The following is an 18,330-nucleotide window of genomic DNA, read 5'->3' on the forward strand; positions in this document are numbered from 1 at the left end:
AACTAATATAAACACTTACATCATGTGTTGCCTTCATTATAACACTTATATAAGACTTTTAGAGTCATTTTGATAGTAGGCTAATATAGCTAATATAGACACTTACATCATGTGTTGCCTTCATTATAACACTTATATAAGACTTTTAGAGTAATTTTGATAGTAGGCTAATGTAGCTAATATAGACACTTACATCATGTGTTGCCTTCATTATAACACTTATATGAGGCTTTTAAATTTTTTGCGGGCCACACAGATTTTAATTTTTTTATTTTTGGTCCAATATGGCTCTTTCAACATTTTGGGTTGCCGACCCCTGGTCTAGTGGGAGAGTGACAAAGGTAGCGGTGAAGTGTGAGTGGTATGCACGTAGCTGACGAAGTGACACAATTGTTAAAAGGTGTAAAAAAGCAACAGTTGACTATTTTGCAAATACCGCAGTGACATCACTTGTATCATTCCAAATATATCCCCCAGAATTGTTTGCCTGCTGTAATAGTAATCCAGCCCCAGTCTGCATAAATGCTTAAAAGCACACTTTCCCATCTCCAACACGGATAAACCCTCCCCACTAAAAAGATCTTGCCTCAGAAACCATTATACACATAGATTAGCCGAAATACAAAAATATCATAAATCCTACATCAACATCACGTCGAAGGGACTACACTGCGACCCCTTGGCATGCTCCATGGCAGCTATAACCTCACTGCAATGCACTTTGCTGCAGGGCCCAGGGCCCCGCTACCCTTTCATTTGGGTTGTCATTGTCACGCGGCATCAGCGTCCCCACTGGAGTCAGCCCTGGCCTGGCGAAGGAGGTGGGGGGGAGAGCGGGGTTAACATGGTTAACCCGAGAGTGGAGGTGACATTGCAGAAGGGCGCCTGAGAGCAATGCCCGGAAACCACACACAAAAAAAAAAGGTGTGAGCCGCAAGGCGGCAACCTTCTCTAAAACAAGGCCTCTTTTGGCGTCAAGTACAAAACCCCAAAACCAGTGAAGTTGGCACATTGTGTAAATGGTAAATAAAAACAGAATACAATGATTTGCAAATCATTTCCAACTTATATTCAATTGAATAGGCTGCAAAGACAAAATACTTAAAGTTCGAACTGGAAAACGTTGTTATTTTTTTGCAAATATTAGCTCATTTGGAATTCGATGCCTGCAACATGTTTCAAAAAAGCTGGCACGAGTGGCAAAAAAGACTGAGAAAGTTGAGGAATGCTCGTCAAACACTTATTTGGAACATCCCACAGGTGAACAGGCTAATTGGGAACAGGCGGGTGCCATGATTGGGCATAAAAGCCGAATTTCCATGAATTCACCAACAAGGATGGGGCGAGGGTCACCACTTTGTCAACAAATGCGTCCAACAGTTTAAGAACAACATTTCTCAACCAGCTATTGCAAGGAATTTAGGGATTTCACCGTCTGCGGTCCGTAATTTCATCAAAAGGTTCAGAGAATCTGGAGAAATCACTGCAAGGCCGAAAACCAACATTGAATGCCCGTGACCTTGGATCCTTCAGGCGGTACTGCGTCAAAAACCGACAACAGTGTGTAAAGGATATCACCACATGGGCTCAGGAACACTTCAGAAAACCACTGTCAGTAACTACAGTTTGTCGCTACATCTGTAAGTGCAAGTTAAAACTCTACTATGCAAAGCCAAAGCCATTTATCAACAACACCCAGAAACGCCGCCGGCTTCGCTGGGCCCGAGCTCATCTAAGATGGACTGATGCATATTGGAAAAGTGTTCTATATTGTTCAAATATTGTAACGTCTGTCGAGACCCTTTGAGGACATGAATTCCATCGATCACTTTATTGTCGGCCATAAACACATCACCAAAACATTAGTAAAAAAAACGATATCTAGCAAAAGTGGTCATTTTCTGCCGTACAAACCAGACCAAAAGCAACGTTGTTATATCAACAGCAGCCGCTCGCTCCTTCTCACTTGCGCCAACACATGCACATATGGCACTTAGCCAGTGATGCGTTTACAGCCACACAAAAAGTCGGACAACTCCAACACCACACATAAAGTGTCATTCCAGGTCGTTACACTATGATTTACCAATCAAATGTGTGCTTATTCTAGTGTCATTTATTAGGAATCTTGATTTATAAATATTAATCATGAAATGCTCAGTGTTTCCCACACATTCATTTATTTGTGGCGGCCTGCCACAAATTTAAAAAATTAAAAATACATTTTTTTAAAATTTTTTTTTGTTCTGTCCAGCTTCTTAGGCAAATCATATAGTTGATGTAGATGCCCATATGGGCTGTTCAGATTTACTTTACAAAAGAGAAGTGTAGGATCAAGATTTTTGGAGCTCTTTGTTCAGTGGATCAGATGTTTCTGTTTATTTGTTACTGACTGTGGCAGGACACCTCTGCCTCTGTTTCACTTTATGTTGCTGGTAAATAATATGGTTGTAGTAGTAGGCTAAAGTTAAATTATTTAGTATGCACTAATTAAAGGGGCAGAGCTTTAAGAGACATTTTAGCTTTTATATTTTATAAGATATATTTTTTGTAAGAACCACAATTAATAAATATATTTCAGTGAATAACTTATTGTTCAAATCTGTATATAAATATGTACATAAAGTGTTGTAATTATATTGTAAAATGGATGGATGGATGGACGTTTAAAACAAAACTGTTATTATTAATTAGTAAGTGGTGATTTTTTTAGCCTTTTTAGAGAAAATCATATCATTGTAGTAAATTATGCAAATTACTCGATGATGTCATGGTGACCACGCCCATAGCCACGCCCCCGCCGCCACAGGTATCTTGGCAGTTTATGGGAAACACTGAATGCTGTTAGTATATTAAATAAATACTAATAACAGGAAGTTGCAGGAATGTACACATGATCCCCTGCTTACATCTCATTGTGCAACATGTGAATGTTTTAATGGGAACTAAATGCAATGTCTGAAAGGGGTACAAATTATTTCCAAAGCAGGACCTCCACCCAGACAAACAATACCAGTACAAAGTTCATGAAAAACAATATTTGTTGTTATTGTCATTGTAAGTGGGCCTAAACACTTATATTAGAAATGGAAATGACTAATAAGAATAATAAGAGAATGTTGTCTGTCTATCTGTGTTGGCCCTGCGATGAGGTGGGGACTTGTCCAGGGTGTACACCGCCTTCCGCCCGAATGCAGCTGAGATAGGCTCCAGCGACCCCGAAAGGGACAAACGGTATAAAATGGATGGGTGGATGGAGATTAAACTTGTTATTTAGTCAGGTTTGATGTTGCTCACATGGGCTCCACTGAATGCTCAGGGAGTTTTTGCGTTTGCTCACACACATGAAAAATTAGAGGGAACATTGGTAGCCACCACTTTGCATAACAGAAATGAACAGAATGACTCCAAATAAGCTGCAGAAAATGCCGATGGGACACAAAGAAATGCTGTGCAGATAAGTGAAAGACCCTTACTTGACTTTCCTCTGTCCCTCGGACGATACCGAGCTCGTAGTTAGTGTAGTGGGCTTCCTTTTCCTCGGTCGTCCCGGGCCTCTTCTCGCCGGGCTTCGAGGCGTCTCCTCTTTCCTGCACGAACATCAAGACATACACTTAGGGATGAGGCTCGAAACCGGTTTTCCCGGTTGTTCGATAAGAAAAGAACCGAGTCCTCGGACTCGAATCCCTTTTTGAGAACCGGTACCCGTCGAGACCACTATAGTAAAGAAAAAGAGTTGGTTCTTTATTTGAATCCCTGAGAACTAATCCCTTCCCACAGGAAATGCCCGTGGGACGCAATGTTATGCCCATTTGATTGTAGATTCTTACTGACACCTTGTGGCGATATGAAAATACTACACGTCATTAGTTTGGGCACTTCCGGGTTGGCGAGTCAGTTCAGTTCATGAGACAATTGAGAAGTAGACAAGTTGTGTTAGCTCTCACAAGCCTTGGAAAAGATAAGTATGTAAGTAAACTGTTTAACTTGTTTATGTAACTCAATATTAAGGTGGAAAGTCGTTAAATTTGATAGTAAGATGTCTATTGAAAAACGATTTTTGTGCACTGTTTCAATGGAGGTTTTGAGGACTTAAAATGGCTGCCAGTCGTGTATTTCCACCATCGAAATAGTTTCACCACTCAGAAGTATTTGTTTGATGATAGTACTGTATATTTGTGTGAAGCTAATATTTACATATTGTGTATTACATTTCAGTATGTTAATTGAATCACATAGCTTATACATTTGTCATTGTGTGTATTTTAGTTTAAAAAAAACAAAAAAAACAGTCCAGTGCAAGACAAAAGTAAAGATAGGAAAAGACAAAGCAAGATCAACAACAATGAAGAGCCTAAATGGATTAATCTGCTTTGGAACTTTATTAGACGTCTTGGATTGTTTGTTAGCTGTCTGCCAAGCTGTATAACCTCAACACGTATAGTGAGGGCAGAACAGGCACTATGCAATTATTGCCAGGCTTCGCTCTCATGTAAGGGAAGAAGAATTGTTGATTGATGACTGTGGTGTTCTTAGTGTCATAGTGTGTGTAGTTAGTATGTTCCAATAGCAGCAGAAGTGCACTATTTGGAGAGCTGTATTATTTTCAGTTTTGTGCCCAAGGGACTGATTTTATTTAACACTATATTATTATTTATACACCTATAATGATCACAGAGACAGGTTGTTTTTGTGTTACTGTATATATTTGTTTTTCTGAAAAATCCCACTTGATATACTTTGGGTAACAACAGTCAATATATATATATATTTTTTTAGGGGGGTAACAGTCAATATTTATGTATTTATTTTATTTTATTTTTTTCTTATAAAATAAAAGTGAGCTTTTGTTAAACCAAATATTGTGTTTTTTTCCATATACAACAACCTATCTGGAATCGATAAGGAATCGTTTCGATAAGAGGATTCGATAATGGGCTCGAACTCCATCATTTCTTATCAAACATCATCCCTACGTACACTGAAACAGTGGTCTTGTAATAAAAAGACGACATTGACGGCAGCTGGCACTCACTGGTGATCGTGTTTCCTCTGCAGCTTGGCCAGCTCCCTCTGCTTCTCCTTGTAGTGACGCTGAAGCTCTGCCAGCTTCACACGCATCTCCAGCTCCGGAGCGTCCATCGTTTCCATGCTACCTTTCGCTTGGCACACCTGGTAGTGGATGGGTTGGGATTTTAACACGTTTTCCCCACTGTCTTTGCTTTAACCGAAGAACAGTAATGAAAATACCGTTCTCACCGGTTCGTTTCGAGGAGTCCAACTGCATTTCCGACGCAAATTGAAGGTCTTCCGTGCTGGGAATTGTCGACTCGCGCACAAACCGCTGCCTTCCTGTGAGTTTGTTTCCAGCGATCGGGCTGTGGCCAGCGTTGCAAGGCTGTGGAGGTCAAACATCAGCGACTCTTCTTCTGTTATAGAAGAGAAGAACAATGGCCGTGAGGAAACTGATCATATGGAACCCAAACGTTATTTCTATCAGGCACACTATATTGCCAAAAGTATTTGGCCACCTGCCTTGACTCACATATGAACATGAAGTGCCATCCCATTCCTAACCCAAAAAAATATTTTTTTTGTTTTAGTATGTTTTCTGTTTGAGGACAAACATGACACAAACCTTCCCAATTGTTAGAGAGCCCACAAGCAGGGGCCATTTTGATATTTTTTATTTTAAAAACCAATACAATATACACTACCGTTCAAAAGTTTGGGGTCACCCAAACAATTTTGTGGAATAGCCTTCATTTCTAAGAACAAGAATAGACTGTGGAGTTTCAGATGAAAGTTCTCTTTTTCTGGCCATTTTGAGCGTTTAATTGACCCCACAAATGTGATGCTCCAGAAACTCAATCTGCTCAAAGGAGGGTCAGTTTTGTAGCTTCTGTAACGAGCTAAACTGTTTTCAGATGTGTGAACATGATTGCACAAGGGTTTTCTAAACATCAATTAGCCTTCTGAGCCAATGAGCAAACACATTGTACCATTAGAACACTGGAGTGATAGTTGCTGGAAATGGGCCTCTATACACCTATGTAGATATTGCACCAAAAACCAGACATTTGCAGCTAGAATAGTCATTTATCACATTAGCAATGTATAGAGTGTATTTCTTTAAAGTTAAGACTAGTTTAAAGTTATCTTCATTGAAAAGTACAGTGCTTTTCCTTCAAAAATAAGGACATTTCAATGTGACCCCAAACTTCTGAACGGTAGTGTATGTATAAAAAATATACATTTAGGCTTCCACTCAGGCTTGATCCCGGGGACCCCAAAGGGTTTTGGTCCAAAAAATATAAAAAATGTGTCATTATTCAGTATTATTATTTGTGTTATTATTCACGTTTGAAATCTCTAGATCAACATTAGGTCCATCTGTCAATGTAACATTTTTTAAAGATTTAAATTGTATGCTCTTTTTGTCAAATAAAACCCTTTTTTTTAATGAAAAAAACCCACAAAATATGCAATGTTTTCACCCAATAAAATTTTGTGGGATATTTAAGATTATGTAATAATTGGAGCCTTAAAAAGGTCAATAACTCCATTGATTTTAATTCATTATTATTTTTTGAGCAATGACACTAAAATTACTAATCACACTAAAATTGTAGGGGATACAAAAAGTGTTAAAAATAAATTATAATTTTTTTTTTTACTGTTTAATTTTAACACAATAATCTCGAGATCAACTTCAGATCTATCTGTCAATTATAAGTTATATTGTTGTTTATTTTTTTTGTTTGTTTGTTTTAGGCCCTTCTTTTAAAAAAAAAGTTAGTTTTTTTTACATGGCAAACACAAAATATGCAACATTTTCCCCAAAAAATATCTCAAAAATTTAATGTGACGCAATTGGAGCCTTGAATAGGTCAATAATTCATAATAACATTGATTTTGATTCATTATTATTTTTTAAAGAAAAAAACAGCCTACATGGCAGCTGTGTGTTATTAGAGTAAACATTGCTACATGTTCTTCTTACATTTCACCTGTTTGCTCTTTTATACTACTTTTTATGTTTTAAATTTGTTTCAATCGTATTTTTAAAATGTGCCGTGGGGCCGTTAAAAAATGACCTGCGGGCCGCAAATGGCCCCCGGGCCGCACTTTGGACACCCCTGGTTTACATGTAAAACCTTCCACTCCTTCTTTGTCTCCGTTTGTCCACCAAAAGTTTTATACTGTGCCTGAATGCACAAAAGTGCGCTTTGTTGATGTTATTGACTTGTTGGGAGTGCTAATCAGGCACACTTGGTCAGTGCATGACTGCAAGCTAATCAATGCTAACATGCTATTTAGGCTACCTAAATGTACATATTGCATCATTATGCCTCATTTGTAGGTATATTTGAGCTAATTCAATATCATTTACTTTTATCCTCGTTGTATATAATTTATATTTGCATGTCTCGTGACACATCACCTGTATGTAATATTGGCTGCATTTTCAGATAGTTGTTTGTGTGCCGTGTTGTTCCAGACCACAGCAAACATTACCTAGCTTGCCAAAAATTGTATTAAATCTATTAAAAGAAGACAGCCTGTCATTTCCTTTAACTTGGACACACACATCTATACCTTTGGCTATTAAAAGCCAGTCATTTCCAGGAGTTATCTCACCCTCTGATTTAGTAATGGTTTCTAATGTTGTAAAAATGTGTAGAATAAATATAAAATTTCAACATTTCTGTCAACGAAGATTTGCTTCAGCCTGCGACACAAAGTCATTTTGATAGTAGACACTTACATCATGTGTTGTCTTCATTATAAGACTTATATACGGCTTTTCCTTTTTTGCGGCTCCAGACAGATTAGTTTTTTGTATTTTTCGTCCAATATGGCTCTTTCAACGTTTTGGGTTGCCGACCCCTGGTATAGCACAACCCTACTTGCTACTCATTTCGGTCACAGTACTGTGGTTATGGCTTATTTAATTTCACATGTGTATAGTGTTACATGAAAGTACATCACATTGACACTTGCATAATTCCGCATTTTATAAAAGCAGATCTTCTTTCATCCCACATGTTGCATTCACTGACCATATTAAACCTAGCTCAGACTGTGCACGAGCTGTGTGTTATTCCAGAAAAAATACACACGAAATAAAGGTTCAACACCCCTGTAGTAAATGATTTTAATGCTGCTTTAAAATCTGTGCATTTGAAGGGCACCCCTGCATATTTATAGAGGTAATAAATGACAAAAAAGCATAAAAGGATATTGTCCCCGTACTCCAGAGATGCTGGCCATCTGGACCGGGTGTTAATGTGATTCTTCGGTATTGTCACACAGAGAGGATCAGAGCCTCACATCTTGCGTAACATTTTTAAAAGTCTAATAAAGTGTCTCGTTTCCTCTCTTGTTTTGACCCAAACCCTTGTTGGGACTTTGAAACGACATGTGCCACTTCCCGAAGCTGTCAACAACGTTTGCATCACGAGAAAAGCACATCCCCTAACTCTGCGGAAATCCAGCCGACGGAACCTCAGAAGAGATACCTTGGGAGATATTTTAATGCGTTGGGGCGTCGTGGCGGACATAAAACATCAATTTGCATGAATGAAATAAAAACATGTGGCACAAAACATAAAGCGTTTAAAGGCACTGTTAAAAAAAAAACAATCGGTTTTAATTAGTCAAGGCAATGTTCCATAGACTGCTGTGAGGTGGGGGAAGTGGCGAGACAATCGTTGGGTTTCTTTTGTTGTAAAGTGTCGTACATGTTGTAACGACAATCTGCTGTTAATTCATAATATATACACCAGGGGTCACCAACCTTTTTGAAACCAAGAGCTACTTCTTGGGTACTGATTAATGCGAAGGGCTACCAGTTTGATACACACTTAAATAAATTGCCAGAAATAGCCAATTTGCTCAATTTACCTTTAACTCTATGTTATTATTAATAATTAATGATATTTACACTTAATTGGACGGTTTAAAAGAGGAGAAAACACGAAAAAAATGACAATTAAATTTTGAAACATAGTTTATCTTCAATTTCGACTCTTTAAAATTCAAAATTCAACCGAAAAAAAGAAGAGAAAAACTTAAAAAAAGAATTTATGGAACATCATTAGTAATTTTTCCTGATTAAGATTAATTTTAGAATTTTGATGACATGTTTTAAATAGGTTAAAATCCAATCTATACTTTGTTAGAATATATAACAAATTGGACCAAAGACAAATCATTATTTCTTCTAGATTTTCCAGAACAAAATTTTTAAAAGAAATTCAAAAGACTTTGAAATAAGATTTAAATTTGATTCTACAGATTTTCTAGATTTGCCAGAATAATTTTTTAGAATTTTAATCATAATAAGTTTGAAGAAATATTTCACAAATATTCTTCGTCGAAAAAACAGAAGCTAAAATGAAGAATTAAATTCAAATGTATTTATTATTCTTTACAATAAAAAAAATAAATTTACTTGAACATTGATTTAAATTGTCAGGAAAGAAGAGGAAGGAATTTAAAAGGTAAAAAGGTATATGTGTTTAAAAATCCTAAAATAATTTTTAAGGTTGTATTTTTTCTCTAAAATTGTCTTTCTGAAAGTTATAAGAAGCAAAGTAAAAACAATTATGAATTTATTTAAACAAGTGAAGACCAAGCCTTTAAAATATTTTCTTGGATTTTCAAATTCTATTTGAGTTTTGTCTCTCTTAGAATTAAAAATGTCGGGCAAAGCGAGACCAGCTTGCTAGTAAATAAATACAATTTAAAAAATAGAGGCAGCTCACTGGTAAGTGCTGCTATTTGAGCTATTTTTAGAACAGGCCGGCGGGCTACTCATCTGTTCCTTACGGGCTACCTGGTGACCCCTGATATACACTATATTGCCAAAAGTATTTGGACACCCATCCAAATGATGAGAATCAGGTGTCTTAATCACTTGGCCCGGTGTATAAAATCAAGCACTTAGGCATGGAGACTGTTTCTACAAACATTTGTGAAAGAATGTGCCGCTCTCAGTGATTTCCAGCGTGGAACTGTCATAGGATGCCAGTCGTGAAATGTCCTCGCTCCTAAATATTCCAAAGTCAACTTTATTACAAGAAAAGTGAAGAGTTTAGGAACAACAGCAACTCAGCCACCAAGTGGTAGGCCACGTAAACTGACAGAGAGGGGTCAGCGCATAGTGCAAAGACTTTCCGCACAGTCAGTTGCTACACAGCTGCAAACTTCATGTGACCTTCCAATTAGCCCACGTACAGTACGCAGAGAGCTTCATGGACTGGGTTTCCATGGCCGTGCAGCTGCATCTAAGCCATACATCACCAAGTCCAATGCAAAGGGTGGGATGCAGTGGTGTAAAGCACCTCGCCACTGTACTCTAGAGCAGTGGAGATGCCTTCTCTGGACTCATTAGTCACAATTTTCCATCAGGCAATCTGATGGACCAGTCCGGGTTTGGAGGTTGCCAGGAGAACGCTACATTTTGGACTGAATTGTGCCGAGTGTGAAATTTGGTGGAGGAGGAATTATGGTGTGGGGTTGTTTTTCAGGAGTTGTTCCAGTAAAAGGAACTTTGAAGGCTCCAGGATACCAAAACCATCCATCCCATCCATTTTCTAACGCTTATTCCCTTCGGGGTCGTGGGGGGGCGCTGGACCCTATCTCAGCTACAATCGGGCGGAAGGCGGGGTACACCCTGGACAAGTCGCCACCTCATCGCAGGGCCAACACAGATAGACAGACAACATTCACACACTAGGGCCAATTTAGTGTTGCCAATCAACCTATCCCCAGGTGCATGTCTTTGGAGGTGGGAGGAAGCCGGAGAATCCGGAGGGAATCCACGCAGTCACGGGGAGAACATGCAAACTCCACACAGAAAGATCCAGAGGCCGGGATTGAACTCACGACTACTCAGGACCTTCGTATTGTGAGGCAGACGCACTAACCCCTCTTCCACCGTGCTGCCCGGATACCAAAACATTTTGGACAATTCCATGCTCCCAACCTTGTGGGAACAGTTTCCTCTTCCAACATGACTGTGCACCAGTGCACAAAGCAAGGTCCATAAAGACATGGATGACAGAGTCTGGTGTGGATGAACTTGACTGGCCTGCACAGAGTCCTGACCTGAACCCGATAGAACACCTTTGGGATGAAATAGAACGGAGACTGAGAGCCAGGCCTTCTCCACCAACATCAGTGTGTGACCTCACCAATGCTCTTTTGGAAGAATGGTAGAAAATTCCCATAAACACACTCCGCAACCTTGTGGACAGCCTTCCCAGAAGAGTTGAAGCTGTAATAGCTGCAAAAGGTGGACCCACATCATATTGAACCCTATGGGTTAGGAATGGGATGGCACTTCAAGTTCATATGTGAGTCAAGGCAGGTGGCCAAATACTTTTTGTAATATAGTGTATAGAATATATTTTATGAACATGTCTGTTGTTAGGTTGCCAGAAGAACGCTACATTTCGGACAGCATTGTGCCGACTGTGAAATTTGGTGGAGGAGGAATTATGGCGTGGGGTTGTTATTCAGGAGTTGGGCTTGGCTCCTTAGTTCCAGTGAAAGGAACTTTGAATGCTCCAGGATACCAAAACATTTTTGGACAATTGCATGGGATGGCACTTCAAGTTCATATGTGAGTAAAGGCAGGTGGCTAAATACTTTTGGCAATATAGTGTACTTGCCGAGTGGGGACAAACAAGTCAATGTGATGTAACCCATAGCATTTTTGCGCAAAGTCTTGTTGAAAGGTCAATTTAGGGTAAGGGGCTATGCTTTGATTAGCATTAGTCCCAGGCAAAGTGATAAGGGGTCAGGTCACAAAATCATTATGTCATCTGAACCTTTGATAATAAAAAGAACACCCTGATCAAGAACTCCCTTGGTGCTCTGGGTGCATCTGTTACAAGCAGCCTCGGAAACCTTGGGCTTGTGTTTGATCAGTCAAAGTCTTTGGAGGGTCACTGCCGTCAACTTTACCAAAAACTGTTTTTATCATCTCAGAAATATTTCTAAAGTGAGAAATTTGTTGTCAAAATTGGATCTGGAAATGATCATTCACACGTTCATTTCGTCTCGCAATTCTCCCTTCACCCTAAAGAGACTTCAGACTGTACAAAATGCGGCTGCCAGACTTTTGACCGGTGCACCCAGAACAGCCCATATCACCCCCGTTTGATCCAGTCTTCATTGGCTTTCAGTCAAATTCCGCATTGAGTTTAAAATGTTAGTCCTGACATTCCGTGCGTTGCATGGTGGGGCCCCTCAGTACATCACTGACTTGCTATGCCCCTACTCTTCAGGGCGCAGCCTCCGGTCTTCAGGCCAGGGTCTTCTAAAGCAGTGGTCCCCAACCACCGGGCCGATTGGTACCGGGCCGCACAAGAAATTTAAAAAAAAAATATATATATATTTTTTTTAATGAAATCAACATAAAAAACCCAATAAAAACATTATATATCAATATAGATCAATACAGTCTGCAGGGATACAGTCCGTAAGCACACATGATTGTATTTATTTATGTAAAAAAAAATAAAAATATATATATACATTTTTTTTTTTTTTTTTTAAATCCCCCCCCCCCACCGGTCCGTGGGACAAATTTTCAAGCGTTGACTACAAAAAGGTTGGGGACCACTGTTCTAAAGAACCCGAAAACCCGTTTTAAAACCCGTGGAGACCTGTCATTCCAGGCTATAGCTCCCAGACTCTGGAACAACTTGCACCGGTCCTTCCCGTGATCTTGACTGTGTTGGAACTTTTAAGAAACATATGAAACTTCTCTTTTTAGTAAAGCTCTTAGTCAATACAACTTTTAACTATCATTTTAATCCACTTTGTATCCTTTTTATGATGCTGCCCCTGTTGTTTTAAGTGAATTGTTGTTTTCTGCTTTCTGCTTCGCCGCTCCCAGTCTGTGGGACGCTCTCCCTGACCACCTGAGGGTACCACAGACTGTGGATGCTTTTAAAACTTAAAAACCCTTCTTTTTAAAAAAAAAAAAAACTTTTTTAGGTATATGCATACTAGTTCTAGCTCTTTGGCTGTTGTAGTTTTTATTTTTATTAATTTTTTATTATCTTTTAATTTTTATTTTTGTAGTACACTGTAGCACTTTGAGGTTGTTTACTCAATGTAAAGTGCTTTTTACAAATACAATTTATTATTATTATTTTACTTCACCTATGTTTTGTACAGCGCTTTCTGATTTTATCTGCGAAAAGCGCTTAATAAATAAAATTTATTTACTTGCTTACTTGTCCTCTTTTAACTAACATAACTAAAATAACAGCTTGACGCTCTCCCTGACCACCTGAGGGTACCACAGACTGTGGATGCTTTTAAAACTTAAAAACCCTTCTTTTAAAAAAAAAAAAAAAAAACCTTTTTTAGGTATATGCATACTAGTTCTAGCTCTTTGGCTGTTGTAGTTTTTATTTTTATTAATTTTTTTATTATCTTTTAATTTTTATTTTTGTAGTACACTGTAGCACTTTGAGGTTGTTTACTCAATGTAAAGTGCTTTTTACAAATACAATTTATTATTATTATTTTACTTCACCTATGTTTTGTACAGCGCTTTGTGATTTTATCTGCGAAAAGCGCTTAATAAATAAAATGTATTTACTTGCTTACTTGTCCTCTTTTAACTAACATAACTAAAATAACAGCTTGACGCTCTCCCTGACCACCTGAGGGTACCACAGACTGTGGATGCTTTTAAAACTTAAAAACCCTTCTTTTTTTAAAAAAAAAAACACCTTTTTTAGGTATATGCATACTAGTTCAAGCTCTTTGGCTGTTCTAGTTTTTATTTTTATTAATTTTTTATTATCTTTTAATTTTTATTTTTGTAGTACGCTGTAGCACTTTGAGGTTGTTTACTCAATGTAAAGTGCTTTTTACAAATACAATTTATTATTATTATTTTACTTCACCTATGTTTTGTACAGCGCTTTCTGATTTTATCTGCGAAAAGCGCTTAATAAATAAAATTTATTTACTTGCTTACTTGTCCTCTTTTAACTAACATAACTAAAATAACAGCTTGACGCTCTCCCTGACCACCTGAGGGTACCACAGTCTGTGGATGCTTTTAAAACTTAAAAACCCTTCTTTTTAAAAAAAAAAAAAACTTTTTTAGGTATATGCATACTAGTTCTAGCTCTTTGGCTGTTGTAGTTTTTATTTTTATTAATTTTTTATTATCTTTTAATTTTTATTTTGGTAGTACACTGTAGCACTTTGAGGTTGTTTACTCAATGTAAAGTGCTTTTTACAAATACAATTTATTATTATTATTATTATTATTTTACTTCACCTATGTTTTGTACAGCGCTTTGTGATTTTATCTGCGAAAAGCGCTTAATAAATAAAATGTACTTACTTGCTTACTTGTCCTCTTTTAACTAACATAACTAAAATAACAGCTTGACGCTCTCCCTGACCACCTGAGGGTACCACAGACTGTGGATGCTTTTAAAACTTAAAAACCCTTCTTTTTAAAAAAAAAACCCACCTTTTTTAGGTATATGCATACTAGTTCTAGCTCTTTGGCTGTTGTAGTTTTTATTTTTATAAATTTTTTATTATCTTTTAATGTTTATTTTTGTAGTACACTGTAGCACTTTGAGGTTGTTTACTCAATGTAAAGTGCTTTTTACAAATACAATTTATTATTATTATTTTTACAAATACAATTTATTATTATTATTTTACGTCCTGGGTATGACGTTAAACTACATCCAGGCATGAGATGGGAGGTTGTGTGTGGGGTTAGTGAGTCCCAACTAACGTCTATAAAATGCACACAAAGAACCGTTTGCACCTTCTCTTGTGACTGGCGGGCGGTCAGCGCCATAAAGCTGAGCGGGTCCCTGGGTAATTGGGGTGCGGACAACCAACAGGACAGACTAAGTTCAACAGCCCAGTAAGGCAATTAGTCTAGGAGAAGGATCTCTGATATAAAATACCCCTTCCAACCCGCACCAAGCCAGCGTGGAAGGTGTAGGCTAATAACCAGCATGAAGAGTACGCCAAGAGAGATTGTTCACTATGGCAGAAACATGCTGAGGCTTTCGTCCAGCAGTGGACTGACAACGGCTGATGATGATGATGATTATTATTTTACTTCACCTATGTTTTGTACAGCGCTTTCTGATTTTATCTGCGAAAAGCGCTTAATAAATAAAATGTATTTACTTGCTTACTTGTCCTCTTTTAACTAACATAACTAAAATAACAGCTTGACGCTCTCCCTGACCACCTGAGGGTACCACAGACTGTGGATGCTTTTAAAACTTAAAAACCCTTCTTTAAAAAAAAAAAAAACTTTTTTAGGTATATGCATACTAGTTCTAGCTCTTTGGCTGTTGTAGTTTTTATTTTTATTAATTTTTTATTATCTTTTAATTTTTATTTTTGTAGTACACTGTAGCACTTTGAGGTTGTTTACTCAATGTAAAGTGCTTTTTACAAATACAATTTATTATTATTATTTTACTTCACCTATGTTTTGTACAGCGCTTTGTGATTTTATCTGCGAAAAGCGCTTGATAAATAAAATGTACTTACTTGCTTACTTGTCCTCTTTTAACTAACATAACTAAAATAACAGCTTGACGCTCTCCCTGACCACCTGAGGGTACCACAGACTGTGGATGCTTTAAAAACTTAAAAACCCTTCTTTTTTAAAAAAAAAAAAAAACTTTTTTAGGTATATGCATACTAGTTCTAGCTCTTTGGCTGTTGTAGTTTTTATTTTTATTAATTTTGTATTATCTTTTAATTTTTATTTTTGTAGTACACTGTAGCACTTTGAGGTTGTTTACTCAATGTAAAGTGCTTTTTACAAATACAATTTATTATTATTATTTTACTTCACCTATGTTTTGTACAGCGCTTTGTGATTTTATCTGCGAAAAGCGCTTAATAAATAAAATGTACTTACTTGCTTACTTGTCCTCTTTTAACTAACATAACTAAAATAACAGCTTGACGCTCTCCCTGACCACCTGAGGGTACCACAGACTGTGGATGCTTTTAAAACTTAAAAACCCTTCTTTTTAAAAAAAAAAAAAAAAAACTTTTTTAGGTATATGCATACTAGTTCTAGCTCTTTGGCTGTTGTAGTTTTTATTTTTATTAATTTTGTATTATCTTTTAATTTTTATTTTTGTAGTACACAGTAGCACTTTGAGGTTGTTTACTCAATGTAAAGTGCTTTTTACAAATACAATTTATTGTTATTATTATTATTATTATTTTACTTCACCTATGTTTTGTACAGCGCTTTGTGATTTTATCTGCGAAAAGCGCTTAATAAATAAAATGTATTTACTTGCTTACTTGTCCTCTTTTAACTAACATAACTAAAATAACAGCTTGACGCTCTCCCTGACCACCTGAGGGTACCACAGACTGTGGATGCTTTTAAAACTTAAAAACCCTTCTTTTTTTAAAAAAAAACAAACTTTTTTAGGTATATGCATACTAGTTCTAGCTCTTTGGCTGTTCTAGTTTTTATTTTTATTAATTTTTTATTATCTTTTAATTTTTATTTTTGTAGTACACTGTAGCACTTTGAGGTTGTTTACTCAATGTAAAGTGCTTTTTACAAATACAATTTATTGTTATTATTATTATTATTATTTTACTTCACCTATGTTTTGTACAGCGCTTTGTGATTTTTATCTGCTAAAAGTGCTTAATAAATAAAATGTATTTACTTGCTTACTTGTCCTCTTTTAACTAACATAACTAAAGTAACAGCTTGATGGAAAAGACAACTCCCCAAGGAAAACTCTGAAGAAACATCCTTCATTCCAGTGTTCAACTACCTTTTTCTCCCTCTCCCAGAGGCCTTTGCATAGTGAAAGCAGCCTTTTAGGAAAATGAAAAATAAAAAATGCCTTTAGCAAAGCAATAAAAAGGAACAGCAAGTAGACGTGCGGAGGACTTCTCTGGGGAGTTTTCACCAGAGGCTCTAGAGACGAATAAGAGACAACTCTAGGAGGGAGCACGGAGCAAAGCAGGCTAGCCCTGAAGGGGACGTGGGATCTGGTCTCGGTGGACACACCCAAGAAACGAGGAGTTAATGACAAGAGAATGCGCCATTCTACTGATTGGTGTGTATTAGGGTTGTACGGTATACCGGTATTAATATAGTACCGCGATACTAATGAATCATTTTCGGTACTATACTGCCTCTGAAACGTATCGGCCCCGCACACCCCTCCGCCTGCGTTTGCCTCGTCGAGTCATTACTGGTTTACGAGCAGACGAGCATGTTTGGCGGCACACACACAGAGTACTTACAAGCAGACACGGTGTTTAGACAGAAAAGGGAGAACGGACGCATTTTGGCTTAAAAACTAAAGATAAAGGTGAAGTTATAACACTGAAACGCCCTCAGGAAGAGGTGCTTTAAGACATGGCTAGCTGTCGACAGTGTTAGAGCTACTACCACCGAGGATGTCGTTGTGGCTTGTGCAGCCCTTTGAGACACTTGTGATTTAGGGCTATATAAATAAACATTGATTGATACTTCTAAATCACTAATCCTCGCCTCCATGGCGACGAATGAAATGAAGTTTCTTACAAGTATCATCCCTGCAGGACGAGGAATAGCTAAACATGCTTCACTACACACCGTAGCTTCAAAATGTAAACAAACGCCATTGGTGGATCTACACCTGACATCCACTGTAATGATACTAAGTACAGGAGCGTATCTAGTCAATACTACCATGATTACGTCGATATTTTTTGGCATCCCATCTTCTTTCGTTTAAAAAAAAATCATATTATGTTTATAAACTAAGGAAATATGTCATGAGGACTTTGAATATGACTAATGTATGATCCCGTAATTATTTGGTATCTGATTGATACCCAAATTTGTGGTATCATCCAAAACTAATGTAAAGTATCAAACAACAGAAGAATAAGTGATTATTACATTTTAACAGAAGTGTAGATAGAACATGTTAAAAGAGAAAATAAGCAGATATTAACAGTAAATGAACAAGTAGATTAATAATTCATTTTCTACCACTTGTCCTTAATAATGTTGACAAAATAATAGAATGACACAATATGTTACTGCATATGTCAACAGACTAATTAGGAGCCTTTGTTTGTTTACTTACCACTAAAAGACAAGTTGTCTAGTATGTTCACTATTTTATTTAAGGACAAACTTGCAATAGATACATATGTTTAATGTACCCTAAGATTTTTTGTTAAAATAAAGTCAATAATGCAATTTTTTGTGGTCCCCTTCATTTAGAAAAGTACCAAAAAGTATCAAAATACATTTTGGTAGCGGTA

At 37.2% G+C, this 18,330-nt stretch overlaps 1 protein-coding gene across 1 annotated transcript in view; it reads right to left on the reverse strand.

Moving 5' to 3' along the window:
• LOC133642981 (BAH and coiled-coil domain-containing protein 1) overlaps window positions 1–18,330 on the reverse strand; it is a 93,975-nt gene that overhangs the window by 25,076 nt on the left and 50,569 nt on the right. Inside the window, exons 11-13 of the mRNA XM_062037404.1 lie at window positions 5,260–5,429; window positions 5,036–5,172; window positions 3,477–3,590 (exon numbers count right to left, since the gene is read on the reverse strand). Coding sequence (XP_061893388.1) covers window positions 3,477–3,590; window positions 5,036–5,172; window positions 5,260–5,429 — 421 coding nt within the window. The remainder of the gene's footprint in view (window positions 1–3,476; window positions 3,591–5,035; window positions 5,173–5,259; window positions 5,430–18,330) is intronic.

Source organism: Entelurus aequoreus, linkage group LG25 (genome assembly GCF_033978785.1).
Source record: "Entelurus aequoreus isolate RoL-2023_Sb linkage group LG25, RoL_Eaeq_v1.1, whole genome shotgun sequence".
Classification (NCBI taxonomy): Eukaryota; Metazoa; Chordata; class Actinopteri; order Syngnathiformes; family Syngnathidae; genus Entelurus; species Entelurus aequoreus.